The following is a 27,906-nucleotide window of genomic DNA, read 5'->3' on the forward strand; positions in this document are numbered from 1 at the left end:
CTTTTTACAAAGTTTTTTTATCATTCTTGTAATATCTATGACTGGGGGGGGGGCAGGTATACAATTATGTCCCGGTTTTGAGATATCAACAAATCTGGCAGTCCTAAGGGCCGGGCCGCACCGCTCAGCTTGTGAACAACTTGGTTGACGCGACGTGTCGTTCTGAAGTTGCGAAATGACCGATCCCATACACATTGTATGGGGTCACATTTCATTGGGCCGCACCCTGCAACACGTCGGTCTCTCGGGTAATAAAGCCCGACGACGGTTGATATCAGTTGAAGCCGTTGGGTCTGGTCGCATGGATTTTATGACCTGAACGACCGACATGCCGGACACATCAACAAAACTCCATACAAAAAAAAACACGTCAACAACCGCACGAGCAATCTACGACATGCCTCTATTGTATGAATCTATGAGAATCTCAATTAATTGCTCAATATATGTATGAGGTAATTGAACTAAAATTTGATTCAGATATCATTTATTGCACGTAATAAGTTTGTTAAATCTTTCGAGTACAATAAACATTAATTTGAAATAACAATGGAATTTTCCGGAGATCGAGGAAGAAGACACGAAATGCAATTAGTTAGAGAAAATTAAAAAAAAAATGTAGTCTACAAATTATGTGGATAATGTAAATAACAGTGTCCTTGTGTATTTAACAATAGACACTGGTTTTGGAGGACTTTCAACACGTGCAACACTTGTATAGAGTTGTAAGAAGATTTAAACAGTTGCTGCGATAAATCTTCTGAACAATGATTTCTAAACAGGTCCTGTACTGCATCGTCTTTACTCATTGTATCATATTGAATATATATTATTTTAAATGAACAGATTGTGCCTGTGTCGTGTAAAATTAATATTTGAAATAATAGAGATGTTAAACACCCTAACAAATTGCAATAGATAATACTGAACGGTAAGTAAGACTTTTTCGACTTGCTTACGATAACAATAAAGCATGAGTCCAACTTCTTCTACGTCCATCTTGAAAATGAGCGGAATATTGGTCGCTTTTGCTCTCTATAAATTATGTGTATAATATAAATAATAGTATCCTTGTGTATTTAACAATAGATAATAGCTCTAATTCATTTATGTATATTATTTTAAATGGACGTGGTGTGTGGCTGTGTCGTGTAAAATTAACAATTGAAGTAATAGAGAATGAAATTTATATAATTTAGATCATTTATATGTCTATTTATATCATTCAGAAAAAAAGATTTCATACTCCTTAGGAATAAAAATGGAAAAATCATTTTAAATATGGATGAGAAGAAATCAGAATGGACCGAGTACACAAAATTGCTCTTTAAAGACAATAGAGAAACCGGAGGGCATATTGAAGATCCAGAAACGGGACCATATATATTGAAATCCGAAGTGGAACATGCTATAAAACTAGCAAAGAGTCGGAAAGCTACTGGACCGGATTTGATTCCTGCCGAATTCCTCAAGTTATTGGACGACGATAACATAGAAGATCTTACAAAACTCTTCAATAAAATATATTTATCAGGCGAACTACCTAGCGATTGGTTACAATCCATATTTATCCCATTGCCCAAAAAGAGAAACGCGAGGACGTGTAGCGACTTCAGAATAATTAGCCTAATAAGTCACACATTGAAGATCCTACTAAAGATAATACAGGGCAGAATTTACTCACAGTGTGAAGAGGCGATTAGCAGAGAGCAGTTTGGGTTCAGACAAGGCTTGGGTACCCGAGAGGCCCTTTTCTGTATGAAAACACTACTCCAAAGATGCATAGAAGTCCGTAAACCTGTGTACATCTGCTTTATAGACTTTGAAAAGGCCTTTGACCGTGTCCAACACGCTCGCCTGATGGAAACATTAAAAAATATTGGCCTGGATGACAGAGATGTCAGATTGCTACGAAATATTTATTGGAATCAGACTGCAGTAGTACGTGTCGATGATCAATTCACTGATGAGATTCCTATAGAACGGGGCGTCAGGCAAGGATGCATCCTATCACCTACTCTTTTTAACACCTACACCAAATCCATCTTCCACGATGCTCTCCAAGAGGCGGAGGGCATCAAGGTGGGCGGCGAGACGATCACCAATATAAGATATGCTGATGACACGGCACTAGTCGCTGAAAATTTAGCAGACCTGCAAAGATCTCTAGACCGTGTACATCAAGAAAGCAATCGAAGAGGTCTGCGCATAAATCTAAAGAAGACAAAATTTATGATAGTAGATAGAATGCAAACAGACACCGGGAATCGAACCGGGATGGAGAGGTGATAGAAAGAGTAAAAAGATTCAAATACCTGGGTACCTGGCTGAATGAAGAGATGGACCCAGATGAAGATCTAAGAATCCGCATCGAGATGGCTAGAACAGCATTTGTAAAAATGAAGGCGGCGCTTACAAACAAGCATCTCAATCTTCATACGCGGTTGAGATTCGCGAAGAGCTACGTCTGGACAGTATTACTACACGGATGTGAGACGTGGACTCTGAAAACCAAGATGATCAGCCGCATTGAAGCTTTTGAGATGTGGGTCTATAGGCGTATGCTGAAGATTCCGTGGACCAAAAAGATATCAAACGAAGCTGTCCTCGGCATGATGGGGAGAGTCAGGGAACTTGTTTCTGTCATCAAGCGGAGAAAGATGGAGTACCTCGGACACATGATACGGGGTCCAAAATACGAATTTCTCCGTTTGATAACCATGGGGAAAATAGAAGGAAAAAATGGATTGGCAGGAAAAAGTTATCTTGGCTTCGAAACATGCGCATGTGGACCGATATGAGCGCCGAAGAGCTGTTCCGAGCCGCTGAAAACCGATGCGGATATATTCAAATAATCGACGAGGTGGTCGCCAACGTCCGGATGCGGACAAGGCATTAACAAGAAGATATGTCTATTAGGATTTTCAACTGACGTTGAGAATCCTAATAGGAAATGCGTATTGTACGTCTGTATTGTATTTTGGTCTCTATAGTGAAAAAACTAGTAGCACGCGCGGCCGTCTCAGGTCGTCCCCGAGTTGAAAGGAAGGCCGCACTCGCAGACTTTCCAGCAACAAAACTCGTCAACAAAGTTGTTCGCGAGTTGAGCGGTGCGGCTCGGCCCTAACTGTAACATTAGAATACATGGGGAAGGCAGCAAAGCCGATAAGCCCAATATAAAACAAAAACTGTCGGTTATGTGTACTTCTCTTCTGATTGGTTGTCGTTAAATATTCATTTTTTTTTTCGATTCAAATAAATATGTAATAATGACACTTGTACTGTTTTTATATTAAAAAAAACAATTTATTATAAATGCTTATATTACAGTAGAATGTTCTCGACTAGTTATTTATATATGTACACACAACATGTAAAAATACTGATTTGTTTATTTGGGCACCAATCTTAGAAGCTTCATCTCGTGCGTGAGCCAGACGGCTAAACTGAGCAGAATGAGTGACCCCGACTGATGACTGGCAGCTAAATGCGTCGGCACGTACATCAGCAACGTCGATATACCAAGAGCCACCTAAAACGGTGTATAATATTATACATTGATGAATTGTAAATAAATTCATGCCTCGACCGAGTGTATGCTTACTTGGAGCCACGCCATCGTTCCTAGAGCGTTGACGGCGAGCCTCGCCTGAGGAGGCAACGTTTTTTTCCTAGATATGATCCAAAGGGCGCTTATCGCAGTCAGAGTCAGCGTGCCGAGAATTCTATGATCAAATTGAACGGTCGTTGGATTCTCAGTGAAGTTTTTCAGCGTAGGCGCCATGGCGAGGATATCGTCCGGAATCCACCTATCGGCCATTTTCGGGAATGAATTGTATACTAAACCGGCATCGAGTCCAGCGACGAAGGCCCCTATAATTCGATACAAATGTATAATTTTCTTAACCCTTTGCCCGCGGCAATAAATAAAGCGAACAAGCCCTTTACGCGGCACCTTTTTCGCGAATTTGGCAATCGAGTTTTCGACCGATACAGATTTTAATATTTACTCAAGTAACCAGATATGTTAATTAACACAAAGTATTATTTTAAACAATAAAATACATAATATATCTCGTAGTTTTGGCTTAATTGTCAAATAATCATTCTTCATACAATTGAGACGTATCGTCGCCATTGTTCAACAGACGTGACGTCTGTTAAAACGAGGTTTCAGTATGGTTCCACAAAAATCTAATTTTGACTGGTATATATTCATTTTAAGCAAATTTAATAGATGGCATTCAACTCTCAGTAATATATTCAACCAATTTTGAACCTTAAAACATTTGAAATAGGCGCATATAAGGCTCAGAATCCCGTGCAAAGTTCAAAAATTCTATGGAAGACAGCCGCGCTACAGACTTGTCGCGCAAAGCTTCCATAGAAGACGGCCGCGGGAAAACGGTTAAAATAGTATTGTATTGCATGGTTGATTGTTTACCTGAAACTGCAGTTAAAAACACCATAGTTTTAGCAGTGTGCGCTAATATTGTCATCGATTTCAATTCCGGCACTTTAGAAAGGGTGAAATTGTACGCTGCGTTCATCGGTGGTGCTCTGAACACCTTCAAAGCTCCGGCCAACAGCACCGAGTATAGTATGAATGCGAGGCTGAGATGTGCGGCTAGTCTGTATTGAGAGACACGAGGCACGTCGCTCGGACCTTGAAACCGGTCTTCCAATCCGGATTTTACCATGTACCATCCCATCAAACCCTGGAAAGCGTCTCATTTAGAACATATGTATGTAATACTCGAGGGAGTGTTTCAAAGAAAAGTTTGACTTACTTGGGCTCCTACTAGTGTGCAATATGCTAAGGTACGGACTTTCATTCCTTTGTTCAGGTAACCTCTCGCCCAAAAAAAGATGGCTGGTAAAAGTACGACGGCTCCTATACAACGACCCCACATTCGGTGACCGTATTCCATCCACCATATCCATTTGAACTCGGACAGTGTCATTTCTTTATTTTTTCTGCGAATTTATACAGCCATTATGAATATGGGTCTACCTTGTTCCACCAACTTGCAATATATCAAGACTCGTTTTCCCAACTTTATCTATGTATTTCGTCGTCGAGTTTGTATATATTCAAAACACATATACGAAAATGTTTTAGATAGTGAAATACTTATTTTACAAGATGAACATTAACTATTAAAAAATATAGTAAGAATTGATTTTTAATATTTTAATTGTGTTAATATAAAAAAATGATCTCGTATATAAAAAATATGTCTCATATATTAAAGACATTACATATGTATATGTATACAAAAAACATTTTTGTATAATATATACAAACTCCTGTTTAAGCAGACGAAAAGTTGGGAAAACGAAATATTGCGAGTTGGTAGAACGGAACGCACCGTATTAAGATAGAGATTTAAATCATTTTAATTTATAAAATATAACTTTACAGTTTGTATTCTGGATACTGTTGGTATTTTTCAAACTCCTCCTGCCACTGTTCTTCCGTCTTTGGCAGTCTTTCACCGAGTAATTTCCACGTAACCATTGATAATCCAGATTCTGTCAAACGAGTGACTCCACCTTGATTGAAATATATACATATAATATACTTTAATGTAGGAAATAATCAATCGTACGCTTTTTGTGATAAAAAATTTATATGAACCCGATAAAAAAATATTTCTGCATTTTATTAATAGCTTATTTGGAATAAATTTCGCAAAACGAGTATTATTGTGATAGCAATGAATAATGTGATGATTTTTTTTCATATACAATGAAAAAGTTATTCAATATTGGCAATAATACTATGTGTATAATTATGCCAAAATATTTCTCAAGTCAGTCGGAGCTAAGTTCAATTAATAGATGAAAAAACATTATATATTTTAAATATTTATTGAAAATGTATTTACAAAATAATAATAAATTAATAGTAATATGAACATTGATACAATATCAATCACTTATTCGAGATTTATAATAAATATATAATATACAAAGTTTGACCTTTGAACTGTTATTAATACATTCGTAAAAAAATATTATTTGGCAATGGATGATTCAGTAGAAAAATCATCTCCGCCATAGTACAAAGAAAAATTATTATTTAAACAATTTGCACGAAGTTGAGAATCAATCGCAGATATGTTACAACCTGTTCGATCAGTAAGTACGTAACTATATATCCATGCATGTCCTGAAACTATTAACAAAACATTCCTTTGATATACTGCAATTGAAACTGAGAAGGAATGTAAAAAGTCTCAAAACATAAATATTACATAATAATACAATATAACTAATCAATCTCCAAAAAGATTGCATGTCATTTACCATTACAATATTGATAACGTTTTATCTTTGGCGTGCAATGAGATGCATTGCTAATTTATAAGCCTATCCAATAATTTTATCTGACTGTTTTCGGGAGTATTATACTGAGCACGTAGCAAATACTATAGAGTAGTACGAGATAGCCGCCGATGGTACCTAATATGACGGCAACGAACACCATTCCAGAACAACTGAGGAGCCAATATCCTACGGCCTTCGAAGTTTTTTGCGGTGCACTGTTGGCGCTGGTGTATCTCATCAGCGTGAACGTCCCTCGCTTCAAGAGTTGTCGCATCTGAAAAAGCATGATAAAATTATGAATATCTGGAAATTTGGTTGAAAAATTACAATACATGAGTGTATATACAAAAGTGATGTTTACTGGTCTTTGTGTGTGGTGAAAAGCATTCTAACCTGTGAATGTAGGGGTGCAGCTCTAGGGGTAGTGAGAAGGGGGCGCACTAAAGGGGCGCAGCGGGCGGTGAGGGGCAAGGCGCGGGGGGTTAGGAGTGGGCGCGCCGCCCCCGCGGGCCCCCATGCACGCAGACAAGCTCTCGCACACAGCATCGCGGCTCAACTGACAGTTGACAACCCATACACCCACTCAACACCCGCTAATTAGCTGCTATGGCCAAATCAATTAAAACTGGATCATTTCCCTTTTACCATTTTGGCAATTTCTCGATATATACTTCTATTCAGGACCGCTGTGGTGGCCTATGGAGCTATGGGGTCATGAAAAGCTGTCAATGACAATGACAGTAATAGTGAGCCGTTAACGATGCAGGGCTCAGTTAAAAAAAAAGAGAACATGATATTTTCATTAATTCATAAAAATTAAATTCGAGAGCTATGTTCTAAGCTTTCCGTTTGTTTATGGGCTATGTTTGGTTGTCTTATAAAAATGCATAGCTAAGTATAATGCGAAAATGCTTAATGTTTTTTTTTTTTAAATAATTATGTTCTTTTATCAATTTTGTAATTTTAATAAACTTTTAATTTTCCCAGAAAAATAAAATAAAATAAAATAAGATAAAATAAAATAAAAGGCTTATATTTAGTTTTGTTAACATTTAAAGTACAAAGTTTTAGGGTAAAATTTCTGTGTGATTTTCCGGTGGAACTTCTGCTTCGCCATCACACATCTGTAAAATAAAATAAATCGTACACACTGACAGTTACAACTGTGTTTAATACTTTTACATTATGGTGAAGTCATTTTACCTAATCTAATTCATTATTAAAAGTGAGATCTGGATTCCAAATTAGAGCATTTTCATTCAGAATTTCTTGCGTTGCAGGATCCAAAAAATTGTTTAACCTCATTTTCAACGCTTTTTCACTTTGATGACTACGGTCTATAAACTCGATGAATAGCTCCAGCATATGTTCACAACAATGACATATCATGCTAGACTTCCCATCATCTTTCATAACCTTGAAGTGAGAAGGATAATAATGAGACTGTATGTATATGTTGATGGCAATAAATTAAAAGTAACTATGTTTAACCGACATGCAATCCAGAGCAGATATATATTCGGTGCACCAGATTATGAGGGCTATCGAGAATGGAAACGATTGCATCCGGAGAGAGACAGAGTCTGCACTGCATTTTACTGTCGATCACGCCAAACTCCTAAGCGCCAAAAGAGAAACTTCTAGCTAACCTTGAGATTTGGTCTAAATTACACACGGCTTGTACCATAAGCTACTCGTTAAAATGTAATGCCCTTCTTGACACTGGGCAACTCTCCCAACAAAAACTTTGCACAAAAGGTTTCGTGTGTGGGTTTTTTTTATCGTGACTTAATGTCAAGAGAGGAGCATAAGACTTTCAGTCAAAAATGGTTACGGAAATGTAACGAAATTCGCTTTTCTTTTTAGCACACATACATATTAGTAGGTTGTGCTTATAAGTAAAAAAATCGAAATAAGCCCAATAATAAATACCTATTAAGATTGCTAAAACTTTAAAACGTTTGCTAATTATTAAATATAAAGTTAATCAGTTTTTTTGTAGAATTTTATAAGAGCATATAAAATAATGAATACATTTTTTTCATAAATCGATGCATCCATGACTCTTTAATGTTCTTTTTTAATAATTGAAATATTTGGAAATTTTTTTTTGGAAAAATGTCCTGGTTTTGAATAAAAAAAAAATGCCTAAATCAATTAAAAACTGGCACCCAAAAACTCCACGCGAAATATTGTACTAACGCGAACTCGAGTGCCAGATATTCCGTATTCGCGATTTTTGTGGCAACGATTGTTGTGCGCGCGATCGCAATTTGCGTAATAATCCGTTTACCTTGTATACTAAACCTGGGCAAACTTTTCGAATAAAGGGCCGCATTAGGAATTAAAAATTAACGTCGGACCGCAAGTTAACATTATTTACTGCCGTCAAAAAGAATTTCAACATAAAAAAATAATTAATCCTCTAATAACCAACAATTTGGCGGGCCGCACAAAAATTCGAATCGGGCCGCAGTTTGCCCAGCCCTGTAATGTATACTTAACGTGACCATACGTCCCGTTTTGAACGGGTCAGTCCCATTTTAAGGTAGCCTATCCCGTTATCTCCAAGCACAACTTCAGGACGTCAAAATGTCCCGTTTTCAAAAAGAGAGCAACCCACGGTAACAATTTTTATGCCTGCCGGGCACTAATGCACCCATAGAAAGGGACTTTTCTCTTATTAATAAGTTGTGGACAAGCGACACACAGTTGCAAGTCGCAGTTCTTAAAGCAATGCTAATTACCAAAGTAAATTTTAACAAATCCTGCCGAGAACTTCATTATTATTTGAAATCAACATTGTAAGGCAGGGAAGGTATGTTGACCGTATCCCGGCCTAACGAAACACATGGTGTGTAGTTTGGAAGAGGATCGTTCATTTTTGTTCAATTGTTACAATGGTTATTGTATGTGCGAAGAGGTTGAGCTTCGGAGAAGTGAGCTGGTTGAACTCCAGAGGTTCACTCTAGTGTTGGGAGCTGGTGCGTCGCTTTATATACGTTCTGGCTTGAAGCGTGCCGTGTGCAGATGCTTTGTCTTCGTTTCCAGGACACGTGTGTTAGGGACACGTGTTGACCTGTTTTCGAGGCACGTGTGTTCGATACACGTGTGGTTTATAGCTATGGGGTCAGCGCCAGGACGTCGTTCGTTTGAGAATGGTGTCGCGGTTGCCTGATGACATCACTGTTGGGTTTCGTTCGTTTTACGATCGAGTGATGGACTCTTTCTTCTGGAATGGTCAAAGGGGACGTTGCCCTTGAGTTATGCATGTTTGTACAGGATCGATGATGAGATCACTGGTTTTGATTCGTAATAGCACAAGTCGTGCTATATTCCTACAATGTTTTTCACAGGGGTGTGCTCATGTATAATGTCCTCCCTGAGTGCACCAGGTCTGCTAAGAACATGGATGCATTCCTGCGAGGTGCGAAGAGACACCTCTGTGAGGGACAGTATATATAAGTTAATTATAAATTTTAGAGCTAAGTATAATAATTAAGATGTAATTTTGAAATTAGCTTGATAGCTAAAATATATATAAATAAATAAATAAATAAAATAATAATCAAAAATACTTAAGCAAATTTGTTCCCCAGAAAAATATAAGACCACATAAATGATTTACTTTCACGTGTTCATTCCTGTTCTTTTTATAATTTATGCGTTTTCTTGACTACACATATGTACATAACTAATTAGCTCAATCTTTTGCGAAAGTAAACAAATAAGAGGCTTGTAAAAATTGGTAGATGTCCCATTTTGAGGGGAAAATTAACGTATATTGATGACCAAAATGAGCAATATGGCAAAGTATGAAAACGATCGGATAAGAGACAAGAGATATAAAAATTACCACTAACACGAAAACCATGTGAAATGCAAAGGAGGTATGTAAAAATGGTCACGTTATGTACATATACCATAGTTCAGTCAATTGCTTTTAGAGTTGAAGGTTTAAAAACGTAAAGGAGGTATGTAAAAAACATCTTTTGGTGATTTTAGTTTAAAATGACATTCAAGGATTGGGCCTGGTATTTAGCATGAACTGCTACTTCTCAGTTGGCTGCGAATGTATACACTTCAATGTGACAGCTTTTGCATATGTAGTAGTGAACGATATCATTCAAAAAACTTGTCATTGGTTGTCCTAACTAGTTGACAATTTTGATAATTGTGATAAAGGTTAACTTGTCTTGATCAGTTGGGTCTACAAGGTTATCTTGTTTTAGATAATGTTTACGCTTTTCCATATAAAAATTAATTTGTGCTTAGTTAAAATTTTGTTACATACATAACAAGTTCACATTTGGCATTATCTAAATCCAATAGATTGCCAAACGAATGTTAACTGATAATTTTTATCTGTTTTTTAAGGACTTTGCTGCACAATACTTGTATTCGTATGTTATGTTTTGATTATGGACTCTTTAAAATTAACCTATGATCAAAAGATGAATTGTTCACTGGCCGAGGTAATTATTATTAACGATTGACATACTTTTCTTCTAATAGTAGTACTAATTTAAGATTTTATGTTATAGGAATATTTCAAACAGCGTGGCAATCGTTTCGTTGTAAACTTCTTAAACAATGAGAATGGAATTGCGCCGGAAGTCACCGATAATTACGGCAATACACTTGTAAATCAGACGCCGAAGAATGATGCTGTCGGTGGTATTTGGTATGCGAAAAGAAACGAGGAGGTTCTCAATCAAATCGCTATTAATATCAAAGCGAACATAAAATTGATATCGCAAGTGGAATACTTGATTCGCAATATTCCGTCGGTGCAAACTGAGAAAAATTTGAAAATTGCCATAGAATATTTCCAACACTATGCGGATTTGATGCCCCGTTTTAATATATCTGACGTTGCAAAGAATTTATCAACAGATTGTATGTCAAAACAGTTTTATATAAAGATGAACATTCGATTTGAAAAGAAATGCAGCCTTACTTATTTCAATGTATTTTTATTTATATTTTGATATAGCCTACTCGGAAAAGACTTTGATGATTTATGATGATATTCCATTATGGAAATTTGCTTACTCAACTGCAGCCTTTTTAGCGCTCGGAGATGATGTCATTGTATATGCCAATATTAACACAACTGTGATTTCTATATTATTTTCTGAGCTATTCTGTAAAGCTGGGTAACTATTTAGTTTTTTACTTTCATATAAAAATTTAACAATTAAATACATGTTTTAAAATAAATTGCTCATTTTTATTTTATTAGTTTGCCAGATTCTGCCTTTCGTGTAGTGTCAACTGAAGCTTCAATAGATCCCCGCCGATTTCTTACAGGTAATTTGTTGTTTTTTTTTACTTACATTTTGCACTATTATAAAAAATAACTTACTACATATCGAAGTATTCATGATTAAAGTTCATTTACCTTACCAACGCTATGTGCTGTACGCTCATGGAAACTGAACGAGTCTTTCTAACACAATTACCGGTTGAGTTAGTACGTTTAGATAAAAAAAATATTGAAATAGAAAACCAACCCTTATGAACGTGGTGAAATAAAAAACTGGCCAAATAAACGCAAATTAGCATGGAGAAAAAATCTGTAAAAAAAAAATCTTTTTTGACTTTTAAAATTCACTAGACAATTAATTATAAGTATTTTAAAACAATAAAAAATCACTATCAATAGAAAAAACATCTGACTATTGATACCAATACTCACTTTGAGCACATCAATACTAGATTTTGAGCTAAATACCGCAAAAGCCAAAAAACTATAAAAATCGCGCGTTTTTTTTAAACGCTCATATCGCATAAACGATCACTAACCAACAAAAATCATTATCATATTCGAATTCAGTGGGTAAATTCTCACGTGACTATCGATCTAACGAGTTTAATTGGATCTAGTTCGCGTTGATGGAGTTTGTACGAGCTGGCGGCTGTTCATAATAACAGATCAACAAAATACTTCTATATATACTGTTTGCTATCAATGTTTCTTCTGGGCTAATAAATTTTTGAGCATTTAGCGCCATCTATTGAAAATTTTTTTTTTATTGTTTATAGGTAAGTGGTTTTTACCTTTTTTTCATATTAAATAATAAAATATATAATTAAATACATATAAATACACGGTCGTATGAAAAAAATACGACCGCGTTCGGATCAAATACAGGACTAACACATTTCTTTTAATTTTTTTTAATTAATAGCTTAATATGCCATAACCCATGCGATGATATTACATCGGGCACAATACTAGTGTGACAATTTTGTATTGAATATTATGAAATGTCATTTTTATTATTTTAGCTTCAAGGAGCTTTTGCGGTACAACATTTGCAGTGTTCGAATCATGTGATCAAGATTCGGCTATTGATACTGTAGTGAGAGCTTTATATCCATTTGATTATACAGTAAGTACAAGTTGCCCAATCTGAAATATGAAAATCGAATTTAAATTGTCTCACATAAATTCGTTTCAGTCATTATGGTCTTTAAAACAAATCTTCGTTCAAGAATCCATACACAAGAGTTTCATCTCAAAATTGTCTAAGAGAATTGCCCGAATAGAATTAGACGAGACGCCTAGTGGTAAACTAAACGACTTCGTCCGTAAAATACTGAACGATACCGATACCGTACTGAAGCATTCTGCTACGAATGGAGTTGAACTTGTGGCGATGCATCCATCGTTTTATACTGACGCTGCAAAGGATTCTTTCAAGCCTCTCGTTTTGTTGGACACCTGTTTGTCGGATAATCTTTGGGAAAGTTTTGATTTTGGAAAGCGGCGCATGCCTTTGGTTGGTTTACAGGCATTCCGAACGACAAAGGAAGCCGTCAACATGATCAATCGTCATCCGTCACAGGCTTTATCCGTGTGGTGTGATAACAGTGCAATATCAGATGAATTGGCTACATCTGTAGATGTTAGTTGCATTTGGATCAATTCGTACGAACGGTCGAATCCTAACTACAGTTGGACAGATAATGATACGTTTATTAAAGGTGGTATTATAGGTGAGTTGAATTGAATTTTGAATCTAATCAAATTATTTAAGCATGGACAGTGGTTTTAAGTTCGAGTCACACTGGTTTCTGCTGACTAGACCTTGGTTTGTGACCAGGTCGTTCGTTTCCCATCAGAGTTTGCCAAAACGATTCCTGCAAAATTGGCTGTGGATGATCATTGTATAAAATTCGTATTGTTGTATAAATATTTGTTGATCGTATTGTATACGATGTTTGCAATGCACTTTGCTATGTTTGACCATACATAGATGTCTTGTATAATTTCGAGTTATGTAATAATTTGTATTAATATATAATTTGGTGTGTTTCTTTGGAGCGATCTGTAATGACGAGTGTACGTAGATTGATGATTGAATAAAAAAAATAAAAAATAAAATGTCTGATAATTTTGATCTTTTTTAAATTGCAGGAATGAGTCGCATATTATTTTATCCATCCAACATGTTTGATAAATCTACGCAAAAATCGGATATTTCAGTGTAAGTATTGATTTAAAAATAAAAAAAAGCAAATATTCTTGTACAAATCTTCAATTCTTCAAATTTTTAGTTCTGTGTCTAAGGTTCAGGTCGAAAAAGTGGCTAAATTATTAGTCAATTGGAAAAGTTTGACATTTGATAAACGAGCATCTGTATTTTCCCGAGCTGCTATAGCTTTGAATAAAAAGAACACTTCAATGATCGGGTAATGTAATAAATGAAAACGACTAAATATTTTATAGTTTATTTATTTATATTCATAATTGTTTTTTCATTTCAGTGAAAGTGGCAACAAGTATACAGAATCATCGTTCAATGAGGTGATTGAGTATCTTCATAATGCCGCCAACTTTTGTAACAATTTGAAAAATAATTTTCAAGTACTCGATAAAAATAATATATGCATTGAAATAATCGAACCTCACGGCGTCATCGGTGTAGGTTCCAAAATTGACGATATCGGTGTCATAACGCAGGTTCTAGTGGCACCCTTAATATTTGGAAATGCCATCGTCTTATTCACACCCTGCGAATTCGCCGTGGAGATCTGCAAATTTTTGGCAGAATGTGGCTTGCCGGTATCAGGTTTCATTTCTAAAGACTGCCAGATAGATAGTTTGGTAAATTTTGACGCTGTCAAATGCATATGGAACATTGGTACCGCTAAGTCATCTGTTGACATTCATCCTGGTGTAAAGTTCACGGTGCATACGTCAAATTCACACACGAAAAAGATTCTGCAGTCGAAGGAGTTGCTAGAATCGTATTTTTCCAAACCGAAAATTATTTGGAAAAGTTACGGCGAAACGTTTGCTAATTAAACATGATATTTGTATATATCTCCAATATTTTCATGTATAACAGTACTATTTATATTGTTTTGTATAAAGGATTTCAATTAGTTTCAATTGTACAAGCATTATATTAGTCACTGTGAATGTTTTTATTTTTTAAATTTATAAAGTTTGATACTTTTTGTAAGGAAAATATTATTTAATATGTAATTTAATGATTAAAATGGAAGAGTTGCCATGCATATCGTGTCATTTGAAAACTTTTGCTGAAGATATAGGTCGAATTTGCTTTAAATTTTTGCATAATAGTTTTTTTATTTTGATTCAGAAAAGTTATTATAAAATTTTTATACATATTTTTTTATAATAAATTTTATATTCATATCATTATTTTTCTATTTCATCATAGTCCAACTCTAAGGCTTTGATATCTTCCCTAGCTTCACGGAGCTCATCTTCTTCCATACCTTCCCCGACGTAATGATGTACAAATGCTCTTTTTCTATACATCAGATCGAATTTCCCTCTCAATCGTTTCCATGCTACTTTAAGAGCAGTATTATTAGATAACATAGCTACGGCTCTTTGCGTTGCAGCTAGATCTCCACCTGGAACTGCGACTGGAGGCTGATAATTAGTTCCGACCTAAAATTACAAAATAAAATGATATATAATACAATTTTTAATGTAATACATTTCTTTATCACTTATGTATATAAAAATAACCTTGAAACCCGTCGGTGACCAATCAACAAAAGATATAGAACGGTTTGATTTGATATTATTAATTGCCATATTAACATCTGTAGGGGCGACGCTTCCACGGAACATCAAACAGCATGACATGAACTTTCCTCGTGTTGGATCGCATTTGACCATTTGATTTGTAGAGCTAAAGCAAGACCGTACTATTTGTTGGATAGTCAGAGATTCGTGGAGGGCAATAGAAGCTGCAATAATTGGTGCGTAGGTGACCAACGGAAAGTGTATCCTTGGATATGGCACCAGATTCGTTAGGTATTCTATTAACGTACCATTCAAAGCTCCCTCAAATCTCAACGAAGCAGTTATACAAGAAGTTACCTGTTGGAATGAAGCTAACATAGTAAGTAATATTTGATTTAGGAGCGGGCCAATAAAGAGACGACTTACTTGTGCGACTAATCTATTCAAATTTGTATATGTCGGTCTCGGTACGTCTAATAGTTTTTCGCATATATCGTAGCAAGCTTCGTTGTCCATGACGAAGCACAGGTCTTCTGATTCGATAGTTCCATGTGTCGTCAGTACGGCATTGTAAGGTTCGACGATTAATGGTGATATCCGTGGCGATGGATATATTGAAAAATCAAATTTGCTCATTTTCCCGTACTCTTCGCACATATTGTCTAATAGTAGAGATGTGAATCCGGATCCAGTGCCCCCACCAAAGGCTCTGAATAAAATGAAACCTTGTAAAGAATCACAGTCCTCGACAACCCTTCTGATGCTATCTGTAACGATATCGATCATGTATGGTCCGATGGAATAGTATCCTCTGGCATAATTGCTGGCAGCGTCTTCTTTGCCTGTTACTAGTTGATTCGGATGGAATAAGTTTCTGTATGTGCCAGTTCGTATCTCGTCTGTAATTGAAATACCATTGTAGATAGCAGTTGCATTTTATGTAACTTTTAAGTGAGACATACCTATTGGTGTTGGTTCCAAATCGCATATTACTGTCCGTGGCACACATTTTCCAGCGTCAGTTATGCTAAAGAACACCCTAGAACTGATATCGTCGAGCTGCCAGTTTTTGTATGCTTCTCCGTTCGGTAGGATTCCATGTTCCAAGCAGTAGAGTTCCCAACAGGCATTACTTATCTGTACTCCAGCTTGACCTATGTATAATTGAACTATTTCTCCCTATGGAAAATTCAAGGAATTAAAAAGAAAAATAAAATCAAGCTCTTACTAAATTGATATCTTGTGTTCTTACCATATTTTATTTATGAATTTACAAGAATTTAGAATATTGTGAAAATTTTACTGCAAATTTAGATACGGTTTCCAAATAATAATAAAAAAAACAAAGGAATAAAAATGTATTTAAATATATAAGGTGGTATTTAATACTAACAGCACTCAGGTTAATTCGGTATACACCTAGTTTTAAGAATTAGATTTATAGGGTTTGTGAGGTATTAAGATGCAATCAAATGAAGAACAATGGTGGGCTTAAGTTGATAAATTTTTATTTTATCTTTTTAATTCATACCAGGAAGGTCTCACAGGTAACCCCAATGCACCTTCCTGACCAGAAACATTGTACATTTGATACAAATATTATTAGTAGTATACAAAGCACATAAATACATATCAATCCACAGACATTTATATTCAAATTTGTAAATTTGAAGCATTTTATACATTCGAGATTGCTGAAAACTCGAGATTTTGCGAGAAAACCGGTAAGGTTGCCAATTTGTTGGAACCGTTTCAATGAAAATCATTTAAATTGGCGAACTCTGATAGCAAACGATCGAAGTGGAGTCACAAATCCAAGGTCTAGTCAGCAGAAACCAGTGGGATTTGAACCCGTGACCACTCTGTTCAAAGCATTATATATGCTAACCACTAGTCTATTCTGTTGGTTAACAAATTCAGATAGTTTTTATATATCGCATTTGTAGGATCATCGAAAGCTATTTTGTAAAATTTGGCATGCATCAATTAAATGGTGAAATAATGCATAAGGAGCAGACTCAAATGAAATATAGCATTCAAAGAGTAGTCTTCGATATACTATATATTTTATTGCATTTTTTAGAAAAATGTTTATATGTATTCCCCATTTAATTTAATTTGGCAAAAGAAAAATATAGGAACTAGAATTTACCTATGGACAAGCTATTTTAAATTATACAGGAAATCTTGTATAATATAACTAAAAAAATTGGTCTAGTGTATGATTTTTTACAGAGATGATCATTTAGTTACAAAATGATCATTACTTCATCACAAAATGAAGACAAAGTGTGACTGCATAAGTAAGAATCGCTGTTTAGTTCTTTCTCATTATCTGGAGGCATTGTTTAACAATATATATACATATATATTTTGCATTTAACAAATAACTTATTCACTCTACCATCTACCGGAGAAGATGGCGTGACATTCTTACAAAAGAGGAAACTCAGTAGCGAGGATCCTGTGTGCAAGAAAACATGAAATGAAACATTCATTGTATGGTCAAAAGAAAGTCAATATCTGATGTGGAAATTGGTTTCGAAAAGCATTCGACAATTGATCTTTTGTTTCCTATCTTCTGTTTGGGTCGCTTGTTATGAAACACAATAACTTATTCACTCTAGCATCTACCGGGGAAGATGGCGTGATATTCTTACAAAAGAGAGGAAGCTCAGCAGCAAGGATGCTGTATAAAAAAATCATGAAATGAAACATTCAGTCTTGTCAAAAAAAGTCGATATCTTTCGAAAATTGATATTTTATCTTCTGTTTGGGTCATTTGTTATGATTCTCACGTGTGGTTGTTCCAGTCAACGGTTGTGCCTAATTCCTCGTTGCATAATTTGATCGACGTCAATTCTACGGCCGAACAATGTAAGAAACGAATAGCCGTCACAAATGGTAGACAACTATTGCCAAACCAATTTCCACATCGGATGTCAACTTTCTTTTGACAAGAGGATTTATTACAGTTCCAGGAAATAAATGTATGCAATATAAAATAGAGCTTCAATTAATTTTTTCTTGCTTATAGTACCCTTGCTGGTAGGATTCCTTTCTTTTATAAGAATTCTACAGCAACATCTTCGGTAGATGGTAGAGCGAATAAGTTAATTTTTAAATGCGAACATATTGATAAAATGAAATATAGAAGAGACTTGTAAAAATGTATATATTTTGTTCATAAAAATTGCCTCCGGATAATGGGAAAGTAACTTGCTTTTTTTGTGGATAAAATGGTACAATGATAAAATGTTACAATGACCCAGAAGAGTAGAGGTATAATGAGATGCTCTGGCCATAAAGAAAAAAACCAATTTAAGTAGAATAATATATTCAATCAACTGATTATATACAACATTACAAAATTCATATAAAAATATTCAACAAATATTATGTAGTATAAAAGACATTCGAATTAGTATCATATATCATTGACAAGAATATGATTAGCGTGGACACATGGCGTGTCTACCACCATCGACGGAAAGCGTAACTCCCGTGATATTACTTGCTGCATTGCTTGCCAAGAAAGCGATAGCTTCAGCGACCTCCTCGGGTTGACCTGGTCTCTGCAAGGCATGTGTTTCCTTAGACCTCTCCAAAAACGCTTTGTAAGCCTCATCAGTCAAGCCGCCCCTCTTCTGAAGATTGGTAACAATAACGCCCGGATTGACCGAGTTGACTCTCACTTGCTTTGGTGCCAACTCCAAAGCAGTGCATCTGGTAAATTGGTCTATAGCAGCCTTCGACATGCAGTAAGCCAAAACATTCGGGAATGCTCTCATGCCGTTGACGCTGGAGACGTTGACTATATTACCCTTGGTCTGGACTAGATGGGGTACAGCGAGCATCGTCATTTGGTACACGCTGCGGACGTTTGTGTTCATCATTCGATCGTACTGACCGAGGCTCGTGTTTTCAATGCTTCCTAATTCTATGACGCCCGCGTTGTTTACCAATATGTCTAGTTTTCCATATTCTTTGATGGTCGATGCTATAATGTTCTCCACGTCTTTCTCGCTGCTTAGATCGCCGGCTACGATGAAAGGCTTCTTTGATCCTTGGCTGCTTTGACATTGTTGGGCTACTTTGTTCAAGTTTTCAACGTTACGGCCAGTTAGTGAGAGTGCAGCACCGAGTTTTGACAAATGGATTGCCGTGGCGGCTCCGATTCCTGAACTGGCTCCTGTCACGAGGATAACTTTCCCTACAAAACTCATGTCTGTTGCGCTCTGTTGGAAAAAAAAGCAAATAATGTATGAAAAGTATTATGAAGAGGTGATTAATGTTGATTTGAAGAGGAACTGAATTTTACTGGAAATTTTATATATCATATTTGTGTATAGTTAACTAAATGTTTCTTTAAATAATTAACACGCTTTAAGGCATAAATAAAATCAAATGGAATCCAATAAGAAAAAGCATAATAATTTTTTTTATCTCTATATGAAATAATGAAATAATTTGAAGGTAAAAAAAAAAATTAAAATCAATAGATAGATGAGTTTTAGGAGGTATTTTGTAGGACGAAAAACAATAAAAATATTTTTTTCGAATATTTAGCTGTGATTACAGAACAGACTAAAATGTCAACTTGACTACATATGAAAGTTATTTATAGTAAGTTGACCTTGTATTATTTACACTTAATTGCACAAAAAAGTATGGAAATACCATTCTAAAACACCTATCTTCCGATCGAGTACAATCTTGGAACTAAATGAAGTGTTTCGACAGGTTTTTACACAGATTTATATCATACTTTTGTGGTTTTTCAGTATCTTATCTATAGCCGGCCAACAGACGTCAACAGACTGATATTTTTTATCGGCACCGCAATTGCGGTCGTAACAAATCTAATAAGCGCCAGTATAAATATTTATGGCAATTGGATTATTCGTCACATTGCGGTGGTCACAAAGACAATTTTTGCCATGAAAATTGCGAATACACAATATTTGGCACTCAAGTTCTCGTTAGTATGATAGTCATCGTTAGTATGATGGACTTTTCGGCTGCCAGATGTTCCGTTATAGAGACTTTGTGACGAGTGCTTTGTGACCAGTAATCACCGAACCATATTTATATGTATCAAAGATGAATAACCTTTATTTCATATTATGAACTGTGTATATAGCATTTCATTGTTAATTATTTATAACTAGCTGAACCCCGGCATGCGTTGCAATGCCATAACAACGCATGCAATTCCCGTTCCCGTTCCCATTTGTCGGAAAAACGCAGGTAGCGAACACATTTGAAATTATTGCGTTGCAATGACACTCATTCCCGTTTTTCCCGTTTCCATTCCCGTTTTTTCCAGTTTTTTTCACAGTTATCTTCCCGGACATGCAAACAACAAATCTTGAAAGTTTCATCGTAATCGGTTCAGTGGTTTAGCAGCCTATTCGAGACACACACACACACAGACATTCATTTGTATATATATATAGAAGTAACGCTTCATATGCCTATTAAAATTTATTATGATGTTCCGTAATCGAGATTTTAATGACGTGCGCGAGATCGCTTTTTGCGGAATAATCCGTTTACCATTAATTTAGTACAGCTATTATTTGGCCAGTTAAAATATATTTTTTAACGAATGGAAATATGAAGTTTGTATATTTGTCTTTATTACTATTTAGTGCACAAAGTGTTGCCATCTGGCATTTGGATTAATATAATATATGAAAGCAAATTGGTGGGAAATCAATATATTGATATTAGTCAATAGTTAGTGGGAGAACTAACGGGGCCATACAACTCTAGTGTTTATCCTATTAAATATTGTGATTTCTGCTATTTTCAATTATTTTTTTATTGTTTTACATTACATAATACCAAAATTTTACCGGTTGTTTCTTTTAATGATCAAAATTAATTATAGACTATTTATATATGTAAAGCTTAAATAGTTATCAAAAGTGCATATATGAAACACTGGCAGAAAGTGATTGTGAACATCTGAACTTGTCCTAGTTATGTAGTACATCTGTGCAACTACATAGACTAGTCGGTAATTGTTTACATACTCAATTGTAATGAATTTCAAGGATAAAGTGGTGCTGATAACTGGAGCTAGCTCGGGAATCGGAGCAGCTACAGCCATCTACTTGGCGAACTTGGGTGCATCCCTTTCACTGACTGGCCGAAACATCGAGAACCTGATATCTGTCGCTAAAAAATGCAAGGGTGGACCACAACCATTTATTGTGACCGGCGATGTCACGTCAGAGACAGACGTTCAAAATGTCCTGGAATCAACTATAACGCACTATGGGAGGCTGGACGTACTTGTAAATAATGCTGGAGTGCTAGAGTCTGGTAGTATCGAGAATACCAGTTTGGCTCAGTATGACCGCTTGATGAATGTGAACGTGCGTTCGGTGTACCATTTGACCATGCTTGCTGTGCCTCATCTCGTGGAATCCAAAGGCAATATTGTTAACGTATCCAGCGTGAATGGAATAAGATCATTTGCGAATGTTTTAGCCTATTGCATGTCGAAAGCTGCTTTGGATCAATTCACCAGATGCACTGCTCTAGAGTTGGCTCCTAAGCAAGTTCGCGTTAACTCGGTGAATCCTGGAGTTATCGTCACAGATATACACAAGAGAAGTGGTATGGATGAAGCCACTTATCAAGCATTCTTGGAAAGATCCAAGCAGACTCACGCGCTTCAGCGACATGGTCAACCGGAAGAAGTTGCAGCTGCCATTGCATTCTTGGCAAGCGATGCGGCCAGTAATTCTACAGGAGTGACTCTGTCAGTAGATGGAGGCAGACACGCTATGTGTCCTCGTTGATTTTAAAGATATATTGAAATAAAATTGATGCTCTAGTAATAGCTGGTTTTATTTGATTCCTCCACCCACTTGTTATCCAATTGATCAAATAGTCGCACTTGGAAATAACCAGAACGTAACGATGATGAAAAATTATTCATTTTCAAACTTTTATAATACATTGCTGATAAAAGTGTTTTCAAACGAAATCTCTTCCGCCTTTTACTATATAGCTTTCTTTCACTGATGGATTCATGTATTTTACTATTAATTTGCGTATTCTACCCTCGTTCTGCTTATTTAATTTAATTGTATTTGTCTTTGGATACGTTTGTAATATTTATATTTCTTTAACTTCTCTTCATAACACAAAGAGAAGTCAGATATTTCTCTAAGATTCGTCTTGTTAATCTATTTTGGTGTTTGTTTTTTTTTCATTTATGCTTCTCAAATATGTACGCATTCTTCTTTCGATTATTTATTTCAAAAATATTTATGTACATATGTATATGTATATATGCTAATTAAAATATACATGTACACTGAACTGGACTTAAGTAAAAGTCTCATTTTCATCGTCTAAGTTTCTATATCATAATAATTTCTTGCAATACACAAACAAATCGTCAATGTTTCATTTAATTGAATATAGGTCTATTTACTTTTTAATACATAATATCATGAAATCTTAACAACTTATAGATTAGGAACGTTGAATTTCGATAAAATCGGAGTATATAAAGCGACAACAGAAAGTGATTCCACAAGTACAAGTACACTTTTTATAGTTAATTGATACACTTGTATAAACAATTGCAATGGATTTCAAGGATAAAGTTGTGTTGATAACCGGAGCCAGTTCAGGAATAGGAGCGGCCACGGCCATCTATTTGGCCAATCTTGGAGCATCTTTATCACTAACAGGCCGGAACGCAGAGAATCTGAAATCTGTCGCCAAAAAGTGCAAGGGTGGTCCACAACCACTTACTGTTGCTGGTGATGTCACATCGGAAGCAGACGTCCAGAACGTACTTGAATCGACCATTAAACACTATGGAAGGCTGGATGTTCTAGTAAATAATGCTGGAATATTCGAGACAGGAAGTATCGAGATATCTAGTTTGGCACAGTACGACCGAGTGATGAACGTGAATGTGCGTTCAGTCTTGCATTTGACTATGTTGGCTGTGCCCTATCTCGTGAAATCCAAAGGCAACATTGTTAACGTATCCAGCGTGAATGGAATAAGATCTTTTGCGAATGTTTTAGCCTATTGCATGTCGAAAGCTACCTTGGATCAATTCACCAAATGCACTGCTTTGGAGTTGGCTCCTAAGCAAGTGAGAGTCAACTCAGTCAATCCTGGAGTCATCGCTACCGAAATATTCAGTAGAAGTGGTATGGATGAACCCGGTGTTCAAGCATTCTTGGAGAGAGCCAAGCAGACTCATCCACTTCAACGACATGGTCAACCGGAAGAAGTAGCAGCTGCCATTGCTTTCTTGGCCAGTGATTTGGCCAGCAACTCTACAGGAGTGACTTTTTCAGTAGACGGAGGAAGACATGCTTTGTGTCCTAATAATAATTTTAATGTGCAAATTTAAAGTTATTGAAATTAAATTGATGCTCGAATAATAGCTTGATTTTTATTCTAAACTTTCCACCCAATTCACTTTAGAAATATTATAAATAAATATTTGATATAATGAGATAATACCTTATTAACGGCTAAATATTCACAATCATGTAAAATGCCTCTTCAAAAAAAATTGCATCCATTGGATTCCACACATGTCATCCTTATTTCTTCATATTGTTTTAATAAATTTTTGTTTTGTAATTAAATAATATGATAAAAATAATAATATTAAATCAAAGGTACTTATAGATAATGCATTTTGAATTTTGATAAAATCAGAGTATATAAAGCAAGAACTTAAAGCAGTTGCATAAGAACAGATATTTATACTTTTCCTAATCAGAAGGTATACCTATATAACTGATCGTAATGTATTTTAAGGATACAGTAGTGTTGATCAACTACCTATATATACATACATACATACATAAAGCTGTCTATTTGGCTAGACAGCTGTCTATTTGGGAGCTTCTTTTTCACTAACCGGTCGAAACATGGAGAATCTGAAATCGGTTGTTAAAAAATGCAAACGTGGTCCACAACCATTAAACGTTACCGCTGATGTCACATCAGAAACAGACGTCCATAATTTTCTCAAATCAACCTTTAAGCACTATGGGAGGCTGGATGAATAATGCTGGAATACTCGAGATAATTACATAGTATTGAGAATACCAGATTGGCTTCGTATGACCGCGTGATAAATGTGAACTTCCGTCTATTTATCATTTGACCAAGTTAGCTGTTCCTCATCTCATGAAATCCAAAGGCAATATCGTTAATGTTTCCAGCTTTGGTGGATGAAGGTCAGTTACGAATGGGTTGGTTTATTTCATGTCGAAGTCTGCTTTGTATCAATTCACCAAATGAACCGCTTTGGATTTGGCTCCTAAGCAAGTTTGAGTTTACTCTGTAAATCCTGGAGTCATCATCACCGAGTTAGCACAGGAGAAGTGGTACAGATGACGTTACTTTCTAAGCACACGTGGAGAGAGCCAAGTACATAGATGGAGGTAGATATATTATGAATGCCCGTACATTTTAATGATGCATAAAACAGATTTGATATTTCAGTAGTACGCTGGTTTCATTTTAATCCTTCCTACCAATTTTATATCCATTTAATGTGAAGAAAACATTGTATATTATATAACTGAAATTTTAACCACAAACTTTTCAGAATATCTATAATAACATCTACATTTCTTAGTGTTTGTATTTTTTCTTTCCACTTTACACTAACATGAAATAATAGCGTGAAATCAACACTACTTATAGATTACGTTTGATTTCGATAAAATAAAAGTATATATAACACCGACAGAATGTCATTGAGTAAGTTTAGGCAACTAATCTTGTCTCCTGTTTGCTTGCCTATACCTGTATAACTAGTCACTGATTAATTAAAATCATGATGAATTTCAAGGATAAAGTAGTGTTGATAACTGGAGCCAGCTCAGGAATTGGAGCAGCTACAGCTATCTATTTGGCAAACTTAGGAGCATCCCTTTCGATGACCGGGCGAAACTTGGAGAACTTGAAATCTGTTGCTGAAAAATGCAAGGGTGGTCCACAACCATTTATCGTTACCGGTGATGTTACATCAGAAACAGATATCCAGAACGTTCTTGAATCAACCATTAAGCATTACGGCAGGCTAGATGTTCTTGTAAACAATGCTGGAATACTCGAGGTGGGTAGTATTGAGAATACCAGTTTGGCTTCGTACGATCGTTTGATGAACGTGAACGTTCGTTCAGTCTTCCATTTGACCATGTTGGCTGTGCCTCATCTCGTGAAATCCAAAGGCAACATTGTTAACGTATCCAGTGTGGTTGGGATAAGGTCAGTTGCAAATTCATTGGTTTACTGCATGTCGAAGTCTGCTATGGATCAATTCACCAAATGCACCGCTCTGGAATTGGCTCCTAAGCAAGTTCGAGTGAACTCTGTAAACCCAGGAGTCATCGTCACCGAAATACACAGGAGAAGCGGTATGGATGAGGCTACTTATCAAGCATTCTTGGATAGAACCAAGGTGACCCATGCACTTCAACGATATGGTCAACCGGAGGAGGTTGCAGCTGCTATTGCCTTCTTGGCCAGTGATTTGGCCAGCAATTCTACAGGAGTCACTTTTTCAGTAGATGGTGGTAGACATATTATGTGTCCTCGCTAATTATAATAATATTACAATACAATGATTCTCGAATTATATGTTGGCTTTATTTGAATCCCCTCAGCTACTTGTTATCGTATTAGCACTCGGAAATAACTAGAGTGTGGAGATATGTAATATCAGATAATCACGACCCACTTATTAGTGACATGGTAACTTTGATTTAGATATAAATTTTAACCACGAAATTCACTTACATGTATGCTCATGGAAAAAAACATTTGGCCTTATCATTTACGAATTAAATATTAATTTTATAATTATGTTTGTATTATACATATAAATATTTGTGCAATATGAATATCATATATACAAGAATGTTTGAATAAACAAATTAATTGAAATAAACAAGCTAAATTCAGTAAAGTATATAACTTTAAATCAATTCAAACTATGTATGTATATGTAGTATAATATACATATGTATGTTTTTATTATAAAAATGGTGCATACACTGAATTGGCTATTTGGCTGTGTTAATCGTAGAGTAACAATTTTAATCGAAATGCTATTCAAATACATATACTGATAATATCATATACATGTTTTATATCGATATGTTTAAAAATACATATTGTTTGGCGTGAAATAATAGATATGAGTATGGAATTTTTTGTTAAATTATTTTATTTCTTTATTTATTTAAAGTTTGGAATTATATTAATTCCTAAGCCACTACCATAATAGTCTAATATAGCAGAGAAATATATGTATATACAGAAAAAATACATATTTATATATAATACATAAAAAATAGCAGTTTTTACTGTTATTTTTTTATGTATAATTCAAAAAATAATTGAAGTGGTCACAAAACATATAATAATGGTTAAATACAAGGAGAAAAATTGGGAATTGTATCAACATTCAGCACCAATATACCTACATATATGTACATACATATGTACAAGAACCAGCTGTGAAAACAAAACATCCCCGTGATGCCCAAATGGAAGTGAGAAGATCAAAATTCACTCATATATCACATCCAACTATGAAAATAATGACGAGCGCAGACTGCCAGACAAATAGGTTAACATAATCTTTGATAATCTACGCTCACTGAGGTGGAAAATATCACATTCAGGCATGGCAGCAACGATATAATTAAGAAGTCGGATAGCTCTTGGAATATGAGCCATCCGTCAAAGCACTGTGCGGGCAGGAGGTACAACCATCAAATGATGATGTCTACCACGCACATAATTATTAGGGACAAAAAAGCAACGACGGGCATGAAGTAGAACTTGGAGAGCAAAACGAATGAATTAGAAGTTTCACCGAAGTTCAAGGGAATTATTTCCGATAATGCTCAAAAAGAAAGAAGTAGGGTAGCGATATGGATAATACCCATTATCTTTCCTATATAAATAATTTTTTTGTAATCAAACTAATTTATAATTAAATCTGTTTGCCCCCTGGAGACAATTATCTTGAGATAGCGGTCGTTTATAGCTTGAATTGATGATAATATATGTTTTTTAAGTTGTGATAAATTTGAGATAATATTTCATCAGCTTATTGTTGCTATGCCACAGAGAAATAAAAATAACAGCGAAATCACCAATAAATTGGTGTAATATATACAATAATTGAAATTTCATTGAAAATATGTATTTAAAACTAATGGGCAATAAATTAAAATTTTTTAATACCTTTTTAATCGATATCTGACATTGACTAAAAGTGATATGGAGTGCATGATTAAATGCACAATTAAATGCAACACCATTGAGACGATAACGTGACGGATTCTTCAAAGGTTAAAGTTGACGGAATTCCATTCTGAACCATGTGCAAGTACACGATTGGAATAAAATGAATAATCATCGATTTTTGTCATTATGACATATGTACGTATACAATCTGTATTTTTAAAATCTGGAATGAGGAGTTTCATCATCGGAATGATGTAATGTTTGGTTGCGAATTGCGTCTTTATATT

At 35.5% G+C, this 27,906-nt stretch overlaps 4 protein-coding genes and 4 pseudogenes across 14 annotated transcripts; 5 read left to right on the forward strand and 3 right to left on the reverse strand.

Annotated features, from left to right (window-relative positions):
- Positions 1-3,266: 3,266 nt before the first annotated feature.
- On the reverse strand, positions 3,267-6,932 carry LOC143916345 (heme A synthase COX15). Its single transcript, XM_077437387.1, has 7 exons — positions 6,727-6,932; positions 6,469-6,607; positions 5,424-5,556; positions 4,791-4,977; positions 4,445-4,718; positions 3,605-3,873; positions 3,267-3,532 (listed from the first exon to the last, which is right to left on the reverse strand). The coding sequence occupies exons 1-7, from the start codon at positions 6,877-6,879 to the stop codon at positions 3,392-3,394; spliced, it is 1,296 nt and encodes a 431-aa protein (XP_077293513.1). The 5' UTR covers positions 6,880-6,932; the 3' UTR covers positions 3,267-3,391.
- Positions 6,933-10,411: 3,479 nt separating this feature from the next.
- Positions 10,412-15,006, forward strand: LOC143916629 (uncharacterized). 3 transcript variants are annotated; one of them, XM_077437820.1, is made up of 10 exons: positions 10,412-10,550; positions 10,711-10,808; positions 10,878-11,232; positions 11,330-11,492; positions 11,579-11,646; positions 12,628-12,731; positions 12,801-13,338; positions 13,760-13,829; positions 13,900-14,034; positions 14,110-15,006. In XM_077437820.1, exons 2-10 carry the CDS (start codon positions 10,755-10,757, stop codon positions 14,648-14,650), a joined length of 2,028 nt encoding a protein of 675 aa, XP_077293946.1. In that variant the 5' UTR covers positions 10,412-10,550; positions 10,711-10,754; the 3' UTR covers positions 14,651-15,006. The 3 variants fall into 3 exon arrangements, with proteins under 3 accessions (XP_077293946.1, XP_077293944.1, XP_077293945.1); XM_077437818.1 differs by having other exon boundaries at positions 10,550-10,634; XM_077437819.1 differs by lacking the exon at positions 10,412-10,550 and having other exon boundaries at positions 10,607-10,808.
- A 4-nt stretch (positions 15,007-15,010) lies between these two features.
- On the reverse strand, positions 15,011-17,694 carry LOC143917311 (tubulin alpha-1C chain-like). The gene is made up of 5 exons (XM_077438795.1): positions 17,617-17,694; positions 16,312-16,528; positions 15,776-16,248; positions 15,350-15,706; positions 15,011-15,268 (listed from the first exon to the last, which is right to left on the reverse strand). The coding sequence occupies exons 1-5, from the start codon at positions 17,692-17,694 to the stop codon at positions 15,011-15,013; spliced, it is 1,383 nt and encodes a 460-aa protein (XP_077294921.1).
- An 813-nt stretch (positions 17,695-18,507) lies between these two features.
- Positions 18,508-26,863, reverse strand: LOC143916391 (3-oxoacyl-[acyl-carrier-protein] reductase FabG-like). 6 transcript variants are annotated; one of them, XM_077437477.1, is made up of 2 exons: positions 20,030-20,213; positions 18,508-19,587 (listed from the first exon to the last, which is right to left on the reverse strand). In XM_077437477.1, the coding sequence occupies exons 1-2, from the start codon at positions 20,030-20,032 to the stop codon at positions 18,802-18,804; spliced, it is 789 nt and encodes a 262-aa protein (XP_077293603.1). In that variant the 5' UTR covers positions 20,033-20,213; the 3' UTR covers positions 18,508-18,801. The 6 variants fall into 6 exon arrangements, with proteins under 6 accessions (XP_077293603.1, XP_077293604.1, XP_077293607.1 ...); XM_077437478.1 differs by having other exon boundaries at positions 18,672-19,587; positions 20,118-20,213; XM_077437481.1 differs by lacking the exon at positions 20,030-20,213 and adding an exon at positions 26,836-26,863 and having other exon boundaries at positions 18,679-19,562.
- LOC143916393 (3-oxoacyl-[acyl-carrier-protein] reductase FabG pseudogene) lies at positions 21,310-22,164 on the forward strand (annotated as a pseudogene). The gene has a single exon (XR_013260973.1). The product of XR_013260973.1 is annotated as a 3-oxoacyl-[acyl-carrier-protein] reductase FabG pseudogene (transcript).
- LOC143916392 (3-oxoacyl-[acyl-carrier-protein] reductase FabG pseudogene) lies at positions 22,861-24,025 on the forward strand (annotated as a pseudogene). Its single transcript, XR_013260972.1, has one exon. The product of XR_013260972.1 is annotated as a 3-oxoacyl-[acyl-carrier-protein] reductase FabG pseudogene (transcript).
- On the forward strand, positions 24,152-24,748 carry LOC143916817 (L-fucose dehydrogenase-like; annotated as a pseudogene).
- Positions 25,100-26,562, forward strand: LOC143916486 (3-oxoacyl-[acyl-carrier-protein] reductase FabG pseudogene; annotated as a pseudogene). The gene has a single exon (XR_013260980.1). The product of XR_013260980.1 is annotated as a 3-oxoacyl-[acyl-carrier-protein] reductase FabG pseudogene (transcript).
- Positions 26,864-27,906: the final 1,043 nt, after the last annotated feature.

This window comes from Arctopsyche grandis, chromosome 9 (genome assembly GCF_051622035.1).
Source record: "Arctopsyche grandis isolate Sample6627 chromosome 9, ASM5162203v2, whole genome shotgun sequence".
Lineage (NCBI taxonomy): Eukaryota > Metazoa > Arthropoda > Insecta > Trichoptera > Hydropsychidae > Arctopsyche > Arctopsyche grandis.